Below are 21,476 nucleotides of genomic sequence, written 5' to 3'. Positions count from 1 at the left end.
GGATTAATTGGCTCATAATTTTCTTAAGCTGTATGTATATCATTGCCTTCTAGTGCCTCCCTCAGTACTGTTAAACCTACGAGTGAAGCCCAACCAATTCCTTAATCCCTCTTATAATTGGCGAATAAGTTCTGTCAAGGGCTGCAGCCTAGAAGCATGTTTACTTTGAACTGAGTTGATTCACTGTCCATAAGTTAAATCAAACATGCTTTTGAAGCATGCAAGCAGAATTTAGATGCATTTGACATTTAGTGATTTATTTTATTGAGCTATTCATAAACATAATGTATCTATTGAATATACAGTTGCTTGAGGCAGTAAACATTTAATCTCATTTTGATAGGTATGAGAATGTGTATAGGCAATTCAGAGATCTGTGAAGTTGTAGGTTCCAATATCATTTTGTTTCTATCCATTACTATCCATTATCCATTGGTCATTATTACCACTCCAATTTTCTTAGTGCCCTCCAATACCAAGGGTAATTGCAGCAGCCGACCAGGCCACGTTTGAAATGTGAAAGGAAACTTGACCACTCTGGGAGAAACCTGGTTAACACAGGAGGTGCAAATTCCACAAGATAGCACCAGAGGTTAGGATTAAATGTGATTTCTGGAGCTGAGTGGCAGCAGGTCCGTTAACTGTGCCATCGCACCGTCCAAAAAAATTGTGCTGAAGACCAAGAATTCTCAACAGATTTTTTTTCTCTCTGATTCTAGCTATAGTATCCAGTTTCCTTACTGAGTTCAACTTACTGTTGATCAAGTCTTTGAATGTAGTTGTCCAACAGTTCCGTTTAGTTACCTTTGAAAATTCAACTAAAGGATTTTGTATCAGAAAAGAGAAGGGGAAGTGGATTTTATGAATGATGTGATAAAGTGATGGTCTGAATACCAACCAGTTCCATGTCTAAATGTATTGCTTTTCTATTTCAGTGAAAAGGAAGAAGTCAGTGCTTCCTGATAGTGAGGATGAGAAAGAAGTAGAGAATAAATGTGAGTATCCAACAGGGATGACGGCAGCTTTTATATGCATTATTTAAAATAAACGTTTATCAAATGATTATGTGTGGAACCTTCCATCACTCGCTATAGTAACAACTACATCTAAGGATGAATAATCTTTTGAGAAGGCTATGTGGTGAGCCCATCAAAGTACTTTCTTATCATCCAGAGAACAGTTAAGTCTTTGAAATGGTTAACAACCTGCTGCAGTTAATAGGGCTAGTCTAAATAAGATGCTATATTTCTCCCCCCCACAGCTGCAAAGAAAACACGTTTGATGTCAGACAGTGAGGATTCGGACAGTGACGTTGCTCCCACCAAGAAAACTGTCAATGACTCTGATAGGGAGGAATTGGATAGTGAAGCTGGTGACATAAAGAGAAAGCAGGCTGTCTCAGGAAGCCAGGAGTCAGACAGTGAAGCCGAAGTTGCTCCAGTAAAGAGGATCATTTCAGACGACGATTCTGACAGCAGTGCTAACACTTCAAAGGCCAAGCAAATAGCTTCTGATGATGACTCGGACAGTGACTCAAACACTCGTGTAAAAAAGCAGGTTGTTTCCGATGCTGAGGATTCTGATAGCAATGTGGGTGTAAGGAAAAAGCGGGTCTTCTCTGATGGTGATGGTTCAGAAAGCGATTCTGCTCCGAAGGAAAAGCGCATTGTTTCAGACGATGAGGACTCCAACTCAGACAGTGATACAGGTGCTAAGAAAAAACACATCCTTTCTGCTGGTGAGGATTCCGACAGTGATGCTGCACCAGGAAAAGAGTCCAAGGCTATCTTATCTGACAGTGATGAGGAAAATAAGCAGCCCTCTCAGAAAGCTGAATCTGGTCTGTTTGGCAGTGACAGTGAATCTGAGGATGAGTAAGTGAAAAGTGTTCTTAAAGCTAGGATGGCAGTATTGTTGATGAATGCATTATTTCCCCAATTCTCCATCCTAGATTGTTTTGGAATGATTTTAATAAATGCTGATGACTCTTTATAGTGTGTATTACTGAACCTTGAAGAGCACTCAGTACTATATAGTCCAGTGCTGAGAGCTTCTGAACTGTACCATATAACACCAGGCTATAGTCTCAAGGAGTAACAGTAAGTTACAGTATGTTATCCTTTATGCTACCAGGATAAGTCAGTCATTGCAGAAAAAGACACATCATACTTTGAGGTATTTTGTTATAAACAGTTTCCTTGCTGTCTATTGACTAACTCATTGGGAGAAAAAGCATTCACTAACTCATGGTAAATCATTATCTGAAACTGTCTGCTTTGAGTACTGAATTTTAATGCTTTTATAATTTGATGTGAACCCTTTAATTGCGACCAATTAAGTTAAAGGTGTACATTATTCGTCGCTCTGTATTTTCTTAACTCATTTATTGAATTTGCAAAGTACTCTTTGCTGCTTATGCCTGCTTATTTCTCTCATCCTGAGACCGAAGTGTCATCATTTATACAGGAGATCTAATAGAACTGTCTTTTCAGCATCTCTTTTCTATTTACCCCATTCCTTATTTAATGACCTCTTATTGCCTGTTGGCCTGTATTTGTGTTTTTCTTTCTGTTGATGGTATGGTCAAAGATAAATAACTCTATTGCAAGAAAGCTGTTGAAACTTCCTCCTTTGAGGAATATGTCAAGACTTACAATGACTAACGCGTTTTTAAGTTCCTCGATGGTTATCCTTCTTGCTTCTCCAACACCTCACATTATGTTTCCTTTCCTTTTTAAGTTTTTAATTTGCTTATCACTTCAGTTAACACCATTGTAATGTTTCAAAGTGTTGTTTGCTCTTTGGCTAATCATTTGGCATTGTAGCCAAATGGTCTACATTATGGTCAAAAAATGAGTTGGGATGCATGATACTTGAGTGCAGTTATGTTTAACCTCTTCCAGTTCTTAATCTGTAATCCATTTAGCTTTCACATACAAGGCAAACTCTTTGCATCTTCACAATTGTTCAGTATTCCATTAAGTAAAGACTCATGTGCAACTAGTTTCTAACTTGCTGGTATAGTAAAAATGTTGCATTGAAAATATTGTATAAACAAACAGCTGTATTCCGCCTGTAGAAAAGCAGGCAAGGTTTCGCCTGATAAAGTCAAGGTCAGAATTCTCTTGCTACATTTGGGATGTTTGCTGTGAACTTGATGGGCTAAAGAGCCTACTTCCTGATGTTAAATACCTCACAGCAGTGGCTTGTATCTTATGAAATTACCCACCGTTACTTTATGGAAGCAGTGAAAAGCTGCCATTTAAGTAGTACTTGAGGTTGTTTAATGTCATTTCCTGTATACTGATGTAAAGAAGAACAAAATAATTGTTACTCCAGATCAGATGCAACACAAAAAACCACAAAAGATAAAGAACACAGTGATAGTTAAAAAACACAATCAATATAAATATCTAAGGGTATATACATATGTTTACTGACTTTAGGCAAATTAGGGTGGATAAATCCCCAGGGCCTGTTGTTCCCTTGGACCCTGTGGGAGGCAAGTGCAGAAATTGCAGGGGCCCTAGCAGAAATAGTTACATCATCTTAGCGACAGGTAAGCCAATGTTGGAGAATAGCCAATGTTGCTACCCTCAGCTGTTCAAGAAAGGCCCTAAACATAAGCCAGGAGATTATAGGCCAGTGAGCCTGATATCAGTATTGAGAAAGTTAATTGGAAGGTATTCTAAGGGACTGGATATGAGTCTCTTATCTGATATCCAAATGGATAGGCATGGACTGATTAGAGATGGTCAACATGGCTTCATGTCTGACCAATGTTAAGGAGTTTTTCAAGGAAGTTACTAGGAAAGTTGGTGAAGGCAAGGCAGTGAATGTTGTCTACATTGACTTTAGCAAAGCATTTGACAAGGACCCACATGGGAGGTTGGTTAAGAAGTTTCAGTCGCTCGGCTTTCAAGATGAGGTAGTAAATTGGATTAGACATTGGCTTCACAGGAGAAACTGGAGAGTGGTAGGAGATGGTTGCTTCTCTGACTGGAAGCCTATGACCAGGAGAATGTCACGGAGATTGGTGCTGGGTCTATTGATTTTATCATCTATATCAATGATCTGGATGATAATATGGTTAACTGGATCTGCTAATTTGTAGATGTCACCAAGATTAGGGGTGTAGTGAACAGCGAGGAAGACTATCAGAGCTTGCAGCGGGATCTGGACCAGCTGGAAAAATGGGCTGAAAAATGGCAGATGGAATTTAATGCAGACAAGGGCGAGACTTTGTACTTTGGTAGGCCAAATCAGGGTAAGTCTTGCACAGAAAGCGGTAGGGCACTGAGGAGTGCTGTACACAAAGGGATTTGGGAATGCAGGTCCTTAATTCGTTGACAGTGATGTCACAGGTAAATATGGTTGTAAAGAAAGCTTTTGGCACATTGGCCTTCATAAATCAAAGCACTGAGTGTAGGGAATGGGATGTTATGTTGAAGTTGTATAAGACACGTGAGGCTTAATTTGGAGTATTGTGTGCAATTTTGGTCACCTGCCTCAGGAGCAATGTAAACAAGATTGAAGAAGTACAGAGAAATTTAGAAGGATGTTGCTGGGACTGGACGACCTGAGTTATAAAGAAAGATTGACTATGTTAGGATTTATTCCTTAGAATGTAGAAGATTGAGAGGAGACTTGATAGAGGTATACAAAATTATGAGGGGTATAGATAGGTTAAATGCAAGAAGGCTTTTTCCACTGAAGTTGGGCATGATTACAATTAGAGGTCATGGGTTAAGGGTAAAAGATGATAAATTTAAGGGGAATGTATTCACTCAGGTTTGTGAGAGTGTAGAATGAGCTGCCAACACTAGTGGTGTATGCGAGTTTGATTTGAACACTTAAGAGAAGTTTGGATAGGTATGGAGGGCTGTGGCCCTGCTGAAGGTCGATGGATGCAGGCAGTTTAAATGGTTCGGTGCAGACTAGATGGGCAAATGGCCTGTTTCTGTGCTGTACTTTTCTTGGCTCTGTGACTCTCCTTAGATTGGTTGTATGTCCATAAACTGGGCACGGGGGTATCCTGTCCGTAAGGTAGCTGACAGGAAATGATAAAGTATCGGTGACTGGGATGGTGTGAACTGTCGATCAGCCTTGCTGCTTGGGGAAAGTAACAGTTTTTGAGTCTGATGAACGTAGCCTCCTTGAGGAGAGTGCTACAAACAGTCCATGAACAGGGTGGGTAGGATCATTCATGATACTGGTTCTTTTCTGGTACCCTTCTATATATATATGTCCTTGATGGAAGGTAGGCTGATGCCAGTGATGCGTTGCGGAGTTTTGGCTACCTATTGTATAGCCTTCCTGTCTGCCATAGTGCAATTTTCTGACCAAGCAGTGATGCAGTTTGTTAAGATGCTCTGGACTGCACATTTGTTGAATGATATGAATGTGGATGTGCAAAGTCCAGCTCTCTTCAGAGAGTAGAGACATTGGTGAGCTTTCTTCAGCATTCTTCCTTGAAGCTTCCTGTTGCTTCATCAAATTTTCCAAAGTCTTTTGTGGAAAAAAATAATCTTAATTCAGTCATTGTTTTATAGGCAGCTGATCAGAGTAGAAGATACACAAACAGCCATGAGTTAATAGTTAAACTGCTTTAGCACCTTTGATGGAAGAATAATTGTATGCAGTTCAACAAGAGAGCAAGTTCACGAGATGTTTAATGACTGGCCAGAGAATCTCACTAGGATTTGTTTAAAACCAAAGGCACCCAACACACACTTGACACCTAACCTCCAATATAATCCTCCTTCACTATTATAGCAACCTGAATTATGTGCTGGTGTACTTGAGTTAAGGGTGAGCCATACTACTCAGGAGGTCATGGTGCATAATGGCAATGTAGTTTTCTGCTACCAGCTGGATGAATTGTAGGTTTTTTGTAAATATCCACCAGGATCAGGAGTCAAGATATTTCCACCATTTAACCAGATGCATGCACGATAGAACATAGAACAGTACAGAATAGGAACAAGCCCTTCGGCCCATGATGTTGTTTTGAACCATGCTAACAAGTAAATGAAAAATCTCCCAAAAATGAATCCCTCCTCTGTACATAATGTCCATTTCCCTCTATCTTCCTCATATTCATGTGCGTATCTAAATGTCCCTTAAAAGCCTCTAACGTATCTGCCTCTACCACCATACCAGGCAGCTGCATTCCAGGCATCCACCATTCTGAGTAAACCCCCCCCCCCCCCCCCCATATCCCCTTTTCACCTTCAATGCATGCCCTCTGGTATTAGACATTTCTGCCCTGGGGAAAAAAGATAATTTCTGTCTACTCTATCTATGCCTCTCATAACCTTTCAGATCTACCCTGAGCTTCAGTTGTGTGTTGCTTGGATTTCTAGCATCTGTAGATGTTCTGTTTTCAAGTTTGCCCAGCCTCTCATAATAGCACATGCCCTCTCAACCAGGCAGCATTGTCTCCCGTACCATCACCACCCTTATCAACTCCAGAGACCTTCCATCCTCAGCCAAAAAACTCATAATTCCCACACCCTGCACTGCTCGGTTTTACCTCCTCCCCAAGATCCACAAGCCTGACTGTCCTGGTAGACCCATAGTTTTGGCCTGCTCCTGCCCCACTGAACTTGTGTCTGCCTACCTGGACTCCATTTTGTCACCCATCATTCAGTCCCTCCCCACCTACATCCGGGATACATCCCATTCCTTCCACCTCTTCAATAACTTCCAGTTTCCCGGTCCCAACCGTTTCATTTTCACTATGGATGATCAAACCTTATACACTTCAATTCCCCATCAAGAAGGCCTGAAAACCCTCTGCTACTTTCTGGACAATAAACCTCACCAGTTTCCCACCACCATCACATTTCTCTGGTTGGCAGAACTGGTGATTACACTTATAACTTCTCTTTTGGCTCTTCCCACTTTCTTCAGACCAAGGGTGTAGCTCTGGGAACTTGCATGGGCCCCAGCTATGCCTGACTCTTCGTTGGTTATATGGAACAGTCTATGTTCCAAATCTATACTGGTACTGCTTCCCAACTTTTCCTTCGCTATATTGACGACTACATTGGTACTGCTTCCTGCACCCATGCTGAACTCATCAATTTCATCGACTTTGCCTCTAACTTCCACCCAGCCCTCAAATTCACTTGATCCATCTCAGACACTTCTCTTCCCTTTCTCGATCTCTCGGTCTCCATCTCTGGAGACAGACTGTCCACTGACATCTTCTATAAATCCACTGACTCTCATAACTACCTCGACTGTACCTCTTCCCACCCTACCACATGCAAAAATGCTATTCCCTATTCCCAGTTCCTCCGTCTCTGCTGCATCTGCTCCCAGGATGAGGCTTCCCATTCCAGGACAGCTCAAATGTCCTTTTTCTTTAAGGATCATGCTTTCTCGTCTGCCGTTATCAATGATGCCCTCGCCCACATCTCCTCCATTTCCTGCACTTTGGCCCACACCCCATCCTCCCATCACCACAACGGGGACCATGTTCCCCTTGTCCTCACCTACCACCCCACCAGCCTCCGGATCCAGCACATTATCCTCCGCAGCTTCCGCCACTTTCAACAGGACCCCGCCACTAAGCACATCTTTCCCTCTCTACCCCTCTCCGCTTTCTGCAGGGATTGTTCTCTTCACGACTCCCTGATCCACACGTCCCTCCCCACAGATCTCCCACCTGGCACTTAACCCTGCAAACATAAATGCTACATCTGTCGCTACACTTCCTCTCTTACCACCATTCAGGGCCCCAAACAGTCCTTCCAGGTGAGGCAACACTTCACTTGTGAGTCTGTTGGGGTCATCTATTGCATCCGGTGCTCCCGGTGCAGCCTCTACATCGGTGAGACCCGACGCAGATTGGGGGACCGCTTCGTCGATCACCTCCGCTCAGTCCGCCACAACAGACAGGATCTCCTGGTTGCCACCCACTTCAACTCTGCTTCACATTCCCATTTGGGTATGTCCATACATCCTCTACTGTCATGATGAGGCCAAACTCAGGTTGGAGGAGCAACATCTCATATACCATCTGGGTAGGCTCCAGCCCCTTGGTATGAACATCGTATTTTCCAACTTCCGGTAATTCCCTGCCCCTCCCCCCATCCCATTTTCACTCTGCCTCCTCCAGCTGCCTATCACCTCCTTCATGGTTCCGCCACCTCCTACTACCGATAGTGCTTTCCCCTTACATTCCTCCTTCACCTCTACTGCCTACCCCCCCCCCCCCCCCCCCCCGCTTCCCCTTCCCCACCCCTTGATCTTTCCCCTTACTGGTTTTTCACCTGGCACCTACCAGCCTTCTTCCCATCCTCCCCCCCCCCCCACATTCTTTATAGGGCACCTGCCCCCTCCCTCTTCAGTCCTGATGAAGGTTCTCAGCCCGAAACGTTGACTGTTCATTTCCACAGATGCTGCCTGACCTGTTGAGTTCCTCCAATGTGTTGTGCATGTTGCTTTGACCCCAGCATCTGCAGAGTATTTTGTGTTTAACATTCTAGTAAACCTCTTTTGCACCCTCTATAGTGGAATGACCAGAATGGTATGCAGTACTCCAGATGTGGCCTGATCAGAATTCTTTGCAACATAACCACTTGACTTTTGAACACAATGTCTTGACTAATAAAAGCAAGCATTCCATAAGCCACCATAACCACCTTATCAATAGACAATAGGTGCAGGAGTAGGCCATTTGGCCCTTCTAGCCAGCGCCACCATTCACTGTGATCATGGCTGATCATCCACAATCAGTACCCCGTTCCTGCCCTCTCCCCATATCCCTTGACCCTGCTATCTATAAGAGCTCTATCTAACTCTCTCTTGAATGCATCCAGAGACTTGTTCTCCACTGCCTTCTGGGGCAGAGCATTCCACATATCTACCACTTTCTGGGTGAAAAAGTTTTTCTGCATCTCTGTTCTAAATGGCCTACCCCTTATTTTTAAACTGTGGCCTCTAGTTCTGGACTCACCCATCAGTGGGAACATGCTTCCTGCCTCCAGCGTGTCCAATCCCTTAATAACCTTATATGTTTCAAACAAATCCCCTCTCATCCTTCTAAATTCCAGTGTATAGAAGCCCAGTTGCTCCAATCTTTCAATATATGACAGTCCTGCCATTCCGGGAATTAACCTTGTGAACCTATGCTGCACTCCCTCAATAGCAAGAATGTCCTTCCTCAAATTTGAAGACCAAAACTGCACACAGTACTCCAGGTGGGGTCTCACCAGGGCCCTGGACAGCTGCAGAAGGACCTCTTTACTCCTATACTCAATTCCTCTTGTTATAAAGGCCAGCATGCCATTAGCTTTCTTCACTGCCTGCTGTACCTGTATGCTTGCTTTCATTGACTGATGTACAAGAACACCTAGATCTCGATGTACTTTCTTGTTTCCTAACTTGACTCCATTTAGATAGTAATCTGCCTTCCTGTTCTTGCCACCAAAGTGGATAACCTCACATTTATCCACATTAAACTGCATCTGCCATACATTTGCCCACTCACCCAACCTGTCTAAGTCACCCTGCATTCTCATAACATCCTTCTGACATTTCACACTGCCACCCAGCTTTGTGTCATCGGCAAATTTGCTAATGTTACTTTTAATCCCTTCATCTAAATCATTAATGTATATTATAAACAGCTGCGGTCCCAGAACCAAACCTTGCGGTACCCCACTGGTCACAGCCTGCCATTCCGAAAGGGACCCATTAATCGCTACTCTTTGTTTCCTGTCAGCCAGCCAATTTTCAGTCCATGTCAGTACTGTGCCCCCAATACCATGTGCCCTCATTTTGCCCACTAATCTCCTATGTGGGACTATATCAAAAGCTTTCTGGAAGTCCAGGTACACTACATCCACTGGCTTTCCCTTGTCCATTTTCATACTTACATCCTCAAAAAACTCCAGAAGATTAGTCAAGCATGATTTTCCCTTCATAAATCCATGCTGACTCGGACTGATCCTTCTACTGCTATCCAAATGTGTCGTAATTTCCTCTTTTATAATTGACTCCAGTATCTTTCCCACCACTGATGTCAGGCTAACTGGTCTATAATTCTCTGTTTTCTCTCTCCTTCCTTTCTTGAAAAGTGGGACAACATTAGCCACCCTCCAATCTGTAGGAACTGTTCCTGAATCTATAGAACATTGGAAAATGATTACCAATGCGCCCATGATTTCTAGAGCCACCTCTTTAAGTACCCTGGGATGCAGACCATCAGGTCCCGGGGACTTATCAGCCTTCAGACTCAACAGGCTATCCAACACCGTGTCTTGCCTAATATAAATTTCCTTCAGTTCATCCTTTACCCTAGTTCCTTTGGCCACTATTACATCTGGGAGATTGTGTCTTCCCTAGTGAAGACAGATCCAAAGTACCTTTTCAACTCGTCTGCCATTTCCTTGTTCCCCATAATAAATTCACCCATTTCTGTCTTCAATGGCCCAATTTTGGTCTTAACTATTTTTTTTGCTATTCACATACCTAAAAAAGCTTTTACTATCCTCCTTTATATTCTTGGCTAGTTTACCTTCGTGCCTCATTTTTTTCTTGGCATATTGCCTTTTTTGTTATCTGTTGCTCTTTAAAAGCTCCCCAGTACCCTGTTTTCCCGCTCATCTTTGCTATGTTATATTTCTCTTTTATTTTTTTACTGCCCTTTACTTCCCTCATCAGCCACAACCACCCCTTACTCCCCTTAGGATCTTTCTTCCTCTTTGGAATGAACCGATCCTGCACCTTCTGCATTATTTCCAGAAATACCTGCCATTGTTGTTCCACTGTCTTCCCTGCATGGGTATTGTTTCATTGAACTTTGGCCAGCTCCTCCCTCATAGCTCCCTTTGTTCAACTGTAATACTGACACATCCGATTTTCCCTTTTCCTTCTCAAATTGTAGGTTAAAACATTTCATATTATGGTCACTACCTCCTAATGGTTCCTTTACCTCGGGATCCCAGATCAAATCTGGTTCATTGCACAACATTAAATCTAGAATTGCCTTCTCCCTGGTAGGCTCCAGTACAAGCTGTTCTAAGAATCCATCTCGGAGGCACTCCACAAACGCCCTTTTTTGGGGTCCAGTACCATTCTGATTCTCCCAGTCTACCTGCATGTTGAAATTCCCCCATGACAACTATATCATTACCTTTGCGACATGCCAATTTTAACTCTTCATTCAACTTACACCCTACATCCAGACTGCTGTTTGGGGGCCTGTAGATAACTCCCATTAGGGTCTTTCTACCCTTAGAAATTCTCAGTTCTATCCATATTAACTCTACATCCCCTGATTCTGTGTCCCCCCTCGCAAGGGACTGAATATCATTCCTCACCAATAGAGCCACCCCACCCCCTCTGCCAGTCAGTCTGTCCTTTCGATAAAATGTATATCCTTGAATATTCATTTCCCAGGTTCTGTCCGCTTGAAGCCATGTCTCTGTTATTCCCACAACATCGTACTTGCCAATTTCCAACTGAGTCTCAAGCTCATCTACTTTATTCCTTATATTTCGTGCATTCATATATAATACTTTTAATTCATTACTCCCCTCTCCTTTCATATCAATTCCTATTTCACTTGGCCATACTGTATGATCTCTTCTTGAGCTCTCTACTCCATTGATTCTGTTGTCCTTTTTAATTTTTCTTATTTTCACTTTCCCTTTAACTCCATCCTTATATTTCCAGTTCATCCCCTCCCCCCGCCCACTACTTAGTTTAAACACATCCATGTTGCAGTGGCAAACCTGTCTGCCAGAATGCTGGTCTCCCGCCTATTAAGGTGCAACCCGTTCCTTATCAAACTGTGTAGCCTCTTTCAAAGAGCTATAAACTTGGACCCCAGGATCTCTCTGCTCGGACTGTCTGCATTTTCCCTACCAAGATGCAACACCTCACATTTATCTGGGTTAAACTCCATCTGCCATTTCTCTGCCCAGATCTGCAATGATCTAAATTGTGCTGTATTCTTTGCCAGTCTTCTACACTATCCAGAACTCCACCAATCTTGGTATCATGTGCAATCTTACTAATCCACCCATCTATATCTGTATCCAGGTCATTTATATACGTCGCAAACAACAATCAGTTGTTCTAAATTTTAGTGGAAATTAATTTCTTTTGGAGATGTGCCATATTAGGAAATCTCCATCGGCCATAACAGGGTATGTGCGGATGCTCAGTGGCGTTGCAGCTGCAGTGGAATATGAGAATATGCCCTCACATATAGATAATATTTCCTATTAATGGGACAAATGTCTATGGGTAACCTGGTAACATTGTCCTCTGCTTCCTCAAAACAGGACTGGTGTTGGAAACTTGATAGCTGACATTTTTGGTGAATCGGATGATGAAGGGGAAGAGTTTACAGTACGTATAGAGTTGGTTTGTAAGCACTGTGGTTCAGCTGATTTATTACTGTTTTAAAAACAAAAAAATACCCTGCTTATTGTTGTAGACTTAAACTCTGTCAAAGAATATTTGTAAAATAATAATGTTAACTTAAATAATAAATGCTTGTAACCTTTCCAAGGAAAGGTATTTGGAGGGCAACGTACAAAATATTCATATCTATTTAAATAACTCTTAAATAGTATTTTCAATCTGACACTTGGCCTGTTCTGAAAACCAAGTAAACTCAAGTTATCGTAAAAGTTTATAAAAGAAGCCACTTTAGCCTACCTTGTAAACCATAAAAAAGATTCTTTAGACAAAATTTTGTAACTCGTATGTTATAGCAAATAGAATGCTGTTCCAGGTCCTATTTAAAATAGAATGAGGGTTTCTGCCTGTATACTTGTATAAGAATCAAACTCCCATAATTCATGAGATGGGATAAAACCTCATTCTTCATAATCCTACATAATAACTCAAATGTACTCATCTGTTATTGATATCTTCTAGTGAAAAAGTATTTCCTGTTCAATGGTTCCAGACATCTTGTAATTTTATATACCTTTATAAACCTTTCTATAGTTTATCAACCTTGACCTCCTATCAAAGAATTTATTTTGGATCCAAACTATTTCATTCCTTGGGATTCCACAGGCTTTTAATTCTTCATTATTCTGTCATATAGGCTGTATCATCAGGCCTTCTTATCATCAATTCGACTGTGCCTTAACAAAACTGTATCAACTTGATCAGTATGTACCTTTCTGAGTGCATTCCTCAGATGTTTACTAATAATTTGCTTCCTGTGTGTTTGTCTAGTGATACTTGGTCTATTATTTTTCTCCTTTTTTGAGCTAAAGTGCCACGTTAAGTACTTTTCCAATTTTCCTGCACTTGTTCACCCTCCATGTAATTAAACATGATTTATGCCAACACTGTTCCTTCACTTACTTTTTCAATGGCCTGAGATATATATTTTCTGGACTTGGTGATTTATTTACTTACAAAGCCCTTGAATATTTAATGTTTTAGTTCTAATAATTGGGTAGAAGTTTGCTTTTCAAAGTGCCTATAGCCTAGACTGGTACGACTGAGAGCTAATGATCAGAAATTTCAGAGTGCTTAGCCAGTAAAGATACATGGGCTACAAATTGCACAGTACATCTATTTGGGAGAGAAGGCTGTGTTGACATTCAGCCAGTGTTCAGTTCACGCTGTACTACACATCATAGATTGTTTCTCAGTTCTAGCCACTGCCATATTGCTGGATACATTGGTTATGATCAAAGAGAAAAATGGCTGGAGACGCTTAGCCCTTTAGTGCAAGGATGTGTATAAAATTAGAGAAAATAGTGAAGAGTAACCTGTCAATATCTACAGAAGTATATCTACCAAAAAAAAAGCAATAATAGCTTTACTACTTTTGCCCAGTGTGAGTTTCCCTCCTTCTTAATACATGTACAAACAACATTACTAAAGAAATAGAATATTTCACCATGTATGGCATGAAAGACATCATAAAGCCAACCTGAGTGCTTCAGCCCAGTTTAGAACCTATTATGAGAATATATCAGGGAAGACAGTGAAGTGCACACCCTTAGTGCAATGACAACAGAATGACAAGGCAGAGTGACAAGTGTGTGTGGAGTACATCTACCGAGTGTTCTCGCTCACACGTATCTTTGTAATTGAAACTTCATTTTGGGCTACTTAGTCTCATGAATGTTTACAAAGCACTAGTTGGCCCATCATATCCTAACTAGAGAGATCTAAAATTAACTCTGTCCTGTGTGTCCAGTAACACTGTGTTTCAAGTGAGTTGTATATTCTTAGTCCCTCTGGATTTATGCTCGACACTTGTAGATGAATTCTCAGAACCTGTTTTCCTATTGTGGCTTTCCCATTAAACCAAATCAAGTATTTTGCTGCCCTTCCAGCATCACTCACCTAATTGAGATATCTGTAGTGCTTCACAATCGTACATTAAGTTTGCCTGCTGCTTTGTGAACATGTTGAGTACAAAGCACTTGACACAATTAAACGAGTGTTCTGGTCTTACTGGTTGAAGAAAACTGGATGTCTAAGATAATGAGAGGATCTCCCAGCTGAAAGAGCATGTTGCGTCATATCAGTACGAGGACTTATCCAGTGGAGTCAAGATCACTTCAGTGGGTTCAGTTCTCATTCCTCGTAAACTGGAAAGTGGCTAAAGCACATACTGCAAGCCACTGGAACTATCACACTTCAGGATTGTTTAGTGTTCCACAGAGGGCATTTGGAAATGCATTTTGTCTAAGTGGTGTGTTTTTAAGCTATGGCAAATTCAAGTACCTTTAAAATTCTCTTTACAGCCACATGGCAGAAATTTTTTCAAAGCTTGGCATTGGAGTTGTGTTCCACAATGGCTGCGGACAATGGCTAATAATGTTTTCAAAATTTCTACAATCATCTCCATCTATTATTGCGATGATCCTGTACATTTAAGCTCGGCATGAGGTAACTGCCAAGATTCCACTCTTGGGAGTTGGGGGATTGTTAAAAGTGTAGTGTATTTTGTTGAACAGAGGAGCAGTTAAGGAATTTGCTTGTTGTCGCACCCTCCTCCACTGCAAATTTGGCAAATTCTGGTTTAGAAAATAATTAAAAGAGTGAGAGAATTGTGCATTTTTGTGGTAATGGAGATGTGGAATGGATAGATTTTCTGATTTAATAGCTAATAAAACTTAGGAAGAGTATTCGTTTAATTAAAAGAATGATAATAGAGCAGGTCATTTATAAGGAAAATGTGTACCTTTTATGTACTTGTGATTTTAAAAAAAGAGCATTGGCTGGTTAGATGAAAGTGAGTTAAATTTAATTTCTTAGATGCTGTCTGTTTTGGTCCTACACTCCTATCACAAAATGTCAATTGGCAGATTGGACATGCACATGAAACACACATTAGCCTGTTCATTTTACAAGGGAGTAGCTCTGTTACTTAAAGGCATGGTTTATGATTTTACTTGACTGGAAGTTGGTAACACTGATGTATGGTAAAGAAATGCACAGGGGATATGTTAACCATAATATGAGATTTACTAGTACTTCCAAACCAAAGAAAATAAATGAGATGATCCAGGAGTTGTAGCAGTGGTATTACTCAATAATCAAACTCACTTTTAACCAAGTTATTATAATTTTGTTTATATACTGAATTGAGCAAGTTTGCTGCTGACCAAACCATTCTGAGAAAATTGTCAAATCACTATTCAATCGTTATTAGTATAGTAAGCATCAGTTTATTGGACCAAAGAAAAATGTGGTATGAACTTTATGGCAGGTATGCTTAATGAAACAATCAAAAGGCAACTGTTTGTATGCCATGCCCTCTCTGACTTGGAATTGATTTGTTGGTGGTATAGAGGAAACTATACTGGTAACAGAAGTTTGACCCAGGAGTTTGATGCTAATAATGCTCTATTTAAAATGAATTAGATTCACGGTAAGTATGTCATTTATTGTCTAACCTATCTGATTTATAGTGGCTCTGAGAAAATAAGGTGTTGACTATACTGACATTCAAAGTTGCAATAGACTTCAAACTGAGTTTCCAAATAGATTTTCAAGATCAAGCTTATGAGTTAATAGACAATAGACAATAGGTGCAGAAGTAGACCATTCGGCCCCTCGAGTCTGCACCGCCATTCTGAGATCATGGCTGATCATTCACTATCAATACCCAGTCCCTGCCTTGTCCCTATATCCCTTGATTCCCCTATCCATCAGATATCTATCCAGCTCCTTCTTGAAAGCATCCAGAGAATTGGCCTCCACCGTCTTCCGAGGCAGTGCATTCCACACCTCCACAACTCTCTGGGAGAAGAAGCTCTTCCTCAACTCTGTTTTAAATAACTGACCTCTTATTCTCAATCCATGCCCTCTGGTACTGGACTCTCCCAACATCTGGAACATATTTCCTGCCTCAATCCTATCAAATCCTTTAATTATCTTAAACGTTTCAATCAGATCCCCTCTCAATCTCCTCAATTCCAGCGTGTACAAGCCCAATCTCTCCAATCTCTCTGCGTAAGACAGCCCTGCCATCCCAGGAATCAACCTAGTGAATCTACGCTGCACTTCCTCAGTTGTTTGTTTTCTTCAGGGTAAGTTTTCAACTTGTTGCTGTAAGGTCATTTCAACTGTGTTCATAATATAGTTGCACACTATAACACACATGTAACCAACAGGCTTTTAGTATCGAGTAGGGTTTATGGGAAAGAGCTTATAAACCTTGATTGAAGCATGCTCCTCCTATCCTTTGTTTCATTTCTGGCTATGTTCTGGAGAAATTATCCATAACTCTGAAGTTTATTCTTCTGCTCAGGGTTTTAACCAGGAGGATCTAGATGGTGAAAAAGCCGCACAGGAAGCAGAGAGAAAGAAAATAGTTGCTGAAGAGTCAGACTCGGACAATGAAGTTAGAGGAAAGGGGTTAGAGTAAGTACAAGCATTGTCTTAAAATTCAGATTGTACAGCATCATCTTACGCTGGAATGTGATTTTGTTGAAGTTTATGCAAAGCACTATTATTGTTATCATTGACATAGATTTTTACAATAAGTTCTAAAATCACCTTGATAAGTAGAAAATGCTAAACAGAATTCCACTACACCAGAAAGGAAAATTTTTGCTTCAAAAGTTGCAGGGGTGGAGCGAGATTAAGCAATAAAATAGTAAATTAATGACCCAATCAGATTTTAAAGAACCCCACTCTGAAAATGCACTACTATGCATTTGGGATTGGTTTATTTATTTATTGGGATACGGTGTGGAATAGGCCCTACTGGCCCTTTGAGCTGCAACCCCAACAATCCGATTTAATCCCAGCCTAATCACAGGATAATTTACAATGACCAATTAACTACCAACTTTGGACTGTGGAAGGAAACCGGAGCACCCAGTGAAAACTTGTGCAGTCATGGGGGCAATGTACGAATTCCTTATGGGCAGTGCTGGGATGATCATGCTCTTTTGGCAGAGAGTTATGGTTCAGATGGCCTGATCGAATGACTTAAAGCTTCAAATAATGGAAGTGTGAAATTACACATTCCACTATCCTTTGGAAAATTCCACATGCCAAGGGATGTACAGACCTATCCATGTATTACTGGAATTTTTAATAGAATTGGGCTTGGTTGCTGAAGGTGTACTCTCTCTAGTGTAATCGTTTATACATTGATGGGTTTATTTCTGTTGCAGTTCAGACTTTGTTTCTGATTTTGAGATGATGCTACAGAAGAAGAAAGATCAGAACCGGAGGCGGCGGCGAAATCGAGATGGTGGCACTTTCATCAGTGATGCGGATGACGTGGTTAGCGCTATGATCACCAAGATGAATGAAGCAGCAGAAGTGAGTCAACTGCTCGCAAGGCAAGATGGGGATTGGGGAATTGCTCAAAGACAACAATAAACTAGGAGCAGGAGTAGGCTGCCTGTCCTGCCAGTCAATAAAATAATCACAAATTACCCAAGACCTCAACTCCTCCTCTATGTCACATCCCCATAGCTCTCAATCCCATGGTCTTCTATCTCCCTTCATGTTAAATACTGCTAATTAACTAGCCTCCACACACCAAGGTATCGGGAATTTAAAAGATTCACTACCCTCTACGAGAAGAAATTTCCATGTAATTCTTTTTATTGTGACCAACCCCTTATCTTGAAACTACTTGTGTCCCCTCGTTTGAAGCTCTTCTACCAATGAAAACTTTTCTACATTTAATCTGTAATGCCCCTTAGCACGTTTCAATAAGATCATCCCTCATCCTTCTGAACAAGTAATTTATCTTATTTAGCCTTTCCACTTAGGGCAATCCTGTCATCTCAGGAATTAGCCTGGTGAATGTCTTTTGGATTGCCTCCAATGCTACTATGAGAGGAACCAAAAATATGCGCAGCACTCCATGTGGCCTTGCTAACAACCTAACAAATTTCCCTATAACTAAATTCTTGCCATTTGGCAATAAGTATGCCTCTTGCCCTTTAAAGTAGAACACTTTCAATTAGAAAGCTTAATGATATGTTTGCAGTAATTGGAAATGAAGTGCATTGTGACTAAATCCAATTTGAGGCCCTCCGTTGGTCAGGGTCAACTGTGGATATTATGTCCTAGCCATCTATGCAAGCCAGGGCAGTAGGATGTAGAGAGCAAGCTGTTGACCATGAAGCAGGCTGCTTCTCTTCTTGCAGCTGCTGAACCCAAAGAGATGGTAGAGACCGATACAGTTTTGCACTTGCGGCATCGCGGGTGTCCGTCAGCATTGAACTTAACATTGTACTGCCTTAGGGACTCCAGCTCTGAATTTTTCCTTGGCTTTTACTCATGAAACCTTTTTCATCACTGGGTATTGCAGGTTTGAGATTGGAGTTTTTCTTCTCCTGCATGAGCTGCCAACACAGTTGACGAGCCCCATCTGCCTGAAGCGACTGTCTTTACAGCACCAGTAACCCACCTTTGCCCTTGCTCCTGTCAGAAGAGATGTTTCAGGTGGACCTAGTAGAAGCCACATGTGGCCAAGAGCTGGACTTGGTTATCAGAAGCTATTTGAGATGTACAAGATAGGGAACATTTAATAGGTAGTGGGAGCTTATGACAACTATGACAACCTCCAGTCCAACACTAACGTACATTTTGAAAATATTAGTTTGGGGAGTGTAATGCAATTGGTTTAAAATTATTAAACAAAAAGTTATAAAGTAGGAGTATCCACCTGGGAACATTAAAATGTGAAATCTTAGTTGTAAGATGAATCTATTCAGCTCATTGAATTGTCCAGCCAAAATAGTCCAATTTATTCCCCTTCTAAATTTCTTGTGTCTTCTATCTCTGTTTTGGATTTTGAATAATAGGCACTGCACTCTAGGGACAAAAAAAATGTAGCTCGTTTGTTTGGGATTAACAGTATCAGTATCACCCTGTTCCCTGTTCTTTCAGAAGATTTGCATTTTAGATTTTGTAATATATTCCATGTCAGCCAGGTAGCTGATTGGTATGCATAGTTTTGAGCAGATCATTAGCTTGTAGATAACCAGGTCAAATGGGAGTAATCACCAAAAAAGCAAAGAAGAGTGAGTGGAATATATTGCAAAATCTAATGCTCAAACATTTTGTATTGCCAAAGTAAAAATAATTGAAAATGCTGGAATTTTTTTTTAATACAGAAAATGTTGTAAGCATTCAGTAGGTCTAGCTGCATCTGTTGAAAGAGATTAACTTCCAGGACTTTTTGTTAGTGTTCCTGGATTTGCTGTTTACATTAAAAGACCATTTGCCAGTAGCAATTCCGTGATAGTGAAGTGTGTGACGTAGTGACAGAATTACTAGGTTTGCTAGGTTACTAGGTTTGTGATTCTCTTTGTCATTTAAAGGAAGAGGAAAGGAGCCTAGAGGAGAGAATGAAGCAGGTTGGAAACCATGACAATCATAAGGGAATAGTAGATATTTTACTTCAGCAATTTCAGTCCAGGTATTGCCTTGCTTGGAATTGCCTAATTCTTAGCATATAAACATGAAAGAAGTATATGACTGGCAGTTGAATACTTCAGGGTATAGAATTTTCAAGTGTACTATAAAAATTTAATATAAACCAGAGTGAAAGAAGCTGAGGAATACAGTACTGTGCAAAAGCTTGTGGCACCCTAACTTTTTTATATAAATTTAGTTTTAGACGTTTATTTTTTGCCTTCTGCATTAGTGGTTCAGAAAGTAAAAGCAAATTTTAAATTACCAAACATTCATTTTCCAAAAAATGAAGTGTTACAGAGAACCTTTTGTATTTCATTAAAAAGTAACATGTTAAATAAGCGATCACTTTTCAAATACAAGCTTATTACTTTGAGGGCATTTTGCCCAGTGCATGATTAAACAAAGATAACTAACGGGTGCTAATAATCAATGACATAATGAGTTGAATAAACTCAACTGATTAACTGAAACAGAAACGGGTGTAGAAGTAATCAAACTGGGCGAAGGTCAACCAAACTGCAAGGTGAGGGTGTGGCAGACGTAACAGCTTTGAATTGAATTGACTTTATTACTTCCTTCACATACATGAGTAAAAATATTTACGTTACGTCTGTCTAAATATGCAATTTGCGATTTATAATCATTTGTAGTGAATAGTATGTACAACAGGACTGTCATTATAACAAAAATACAATTGTATCAGCATGAATTAATCAGTCTGATGGCCTAGTGGAAGAATCTGTCCCGGAGCCTGCTGGTCCTGGCTTTTATGCTGCAGTACCCGTTTCCTGGATGGTAGCAGCTAGAACAGTTTGTGGTGGGGGTGACTTGGATCCCCCATGATCCTCCGTGCCCTTTTTACACACCTGTCATTGTAAATATCCTGAATAGTGAGAAATTGACATCTACAGATTCACTGGGCTGCAGAGTCCTGCGATTGAGGGAAGTACAGTTCCCATGCCAGGCAGTAATGCAGCCAGTCAAGATGCTCTCAATTGTGCCTCTGTAGAAAGTTCTTAGGATTTGGGGGCCCATACCAAACTCTTCAACTGTCTGAGGTGAAAGAGATGTTGTTATGCTTTTTTAACCACACGGCCGGTATGTACAGACCACATGAGATCCACGGTGATGGAATTTAAAGCTCTCAACCCCAGATCCATTGATGTCTATCGGGGTTAGCCTGTCTCCATTCCTCATGTAGTCTACAACCAGCTCCTTTGTTCTTGCAACATTGAGGGAGAGGTTGTTTTTTTGACACCACTGTGTCAGGGTGATAACTTCTTCTCTGTAGGCTGCCTTGTTATTTTTTTAGATTAGGCCAATCAATATATCATCAACAAATTTAATTAGCAGATTGGACCTGTGGGTGGCAACACAGCCAAGGATATACAGAGAGTAAAGGAGGGTGCTTGGGACACAGCCCTGGGGGGCACCTGTGTTGAGGGGCAGAGGTGAGGGAGCCAGCCCACTTTTACCACCTGCTGGCGATCTGACAGGAAGTCCAGGATCCAGCTGCACAAGGGAGGATGAAGGCCAAGGTCTCTGAACTTCTTGTCGTGCCTGGAGGAAATTATGGT

At 41.1% G+C, this 21,476-nt stretch overlaps 1 protein-coding gene across 3 annotated transcripts in view; it reads left to right on the top strand.

The window, feature by feature from the left end:
- LOC132380441 (protein IWS1 homolog) overlaps window positions 1–21,476 on the top strand; it is a 64,000-nt gene that overhangs the window by 24,505 nt on the left and 18,019 nt on the right. For all 3 annotated transcript variants that reach the window (XM_059949240.1, XM_059949246.1, XM_059949254.1), the window contains 5 exons: window positions 936–995; window positions 1,262–1,874; window positions 12,306–12,372; window positions 16,760–16,872; window positions 17,634–17,784. In XM_059949240.1, the coding sequence (XP_059805223.1) occupies window positions 936–995; window positions 1,262–1,874; window positions 12,306–12,372; window positions 16,760–16,872; window positions 17,634–17,784 (1,004 nt within the window). The remainder of the gene's footprint in view (window positions 1–935; window positions 996–1,261; window positions 1,875–12,305; window positions 12,373–16,759; window positions 16,873–17,633; window positions 17,785–21,476) is intronic.

This window comes from Hypanus sabinus, chromosome 2 (genome assembly GCF_030144855.1).
Source record: "Hypanus sabinus isolate sHypSab1 chromosome 2, sHypSab1.hap1, whole genome shotgun sequence".
NCBI lineage: Eukaryota > Metazoa > Chordata > Chondrichthyes > Myliobatiformes > Dasyatidae > Hypanus > Hypanus sabinus.
The sequence above is the reverse complement of the archived record's forward strand: the minus strand, read 5'-3'. Positions and strand labels throughout refer to the sequence as shown.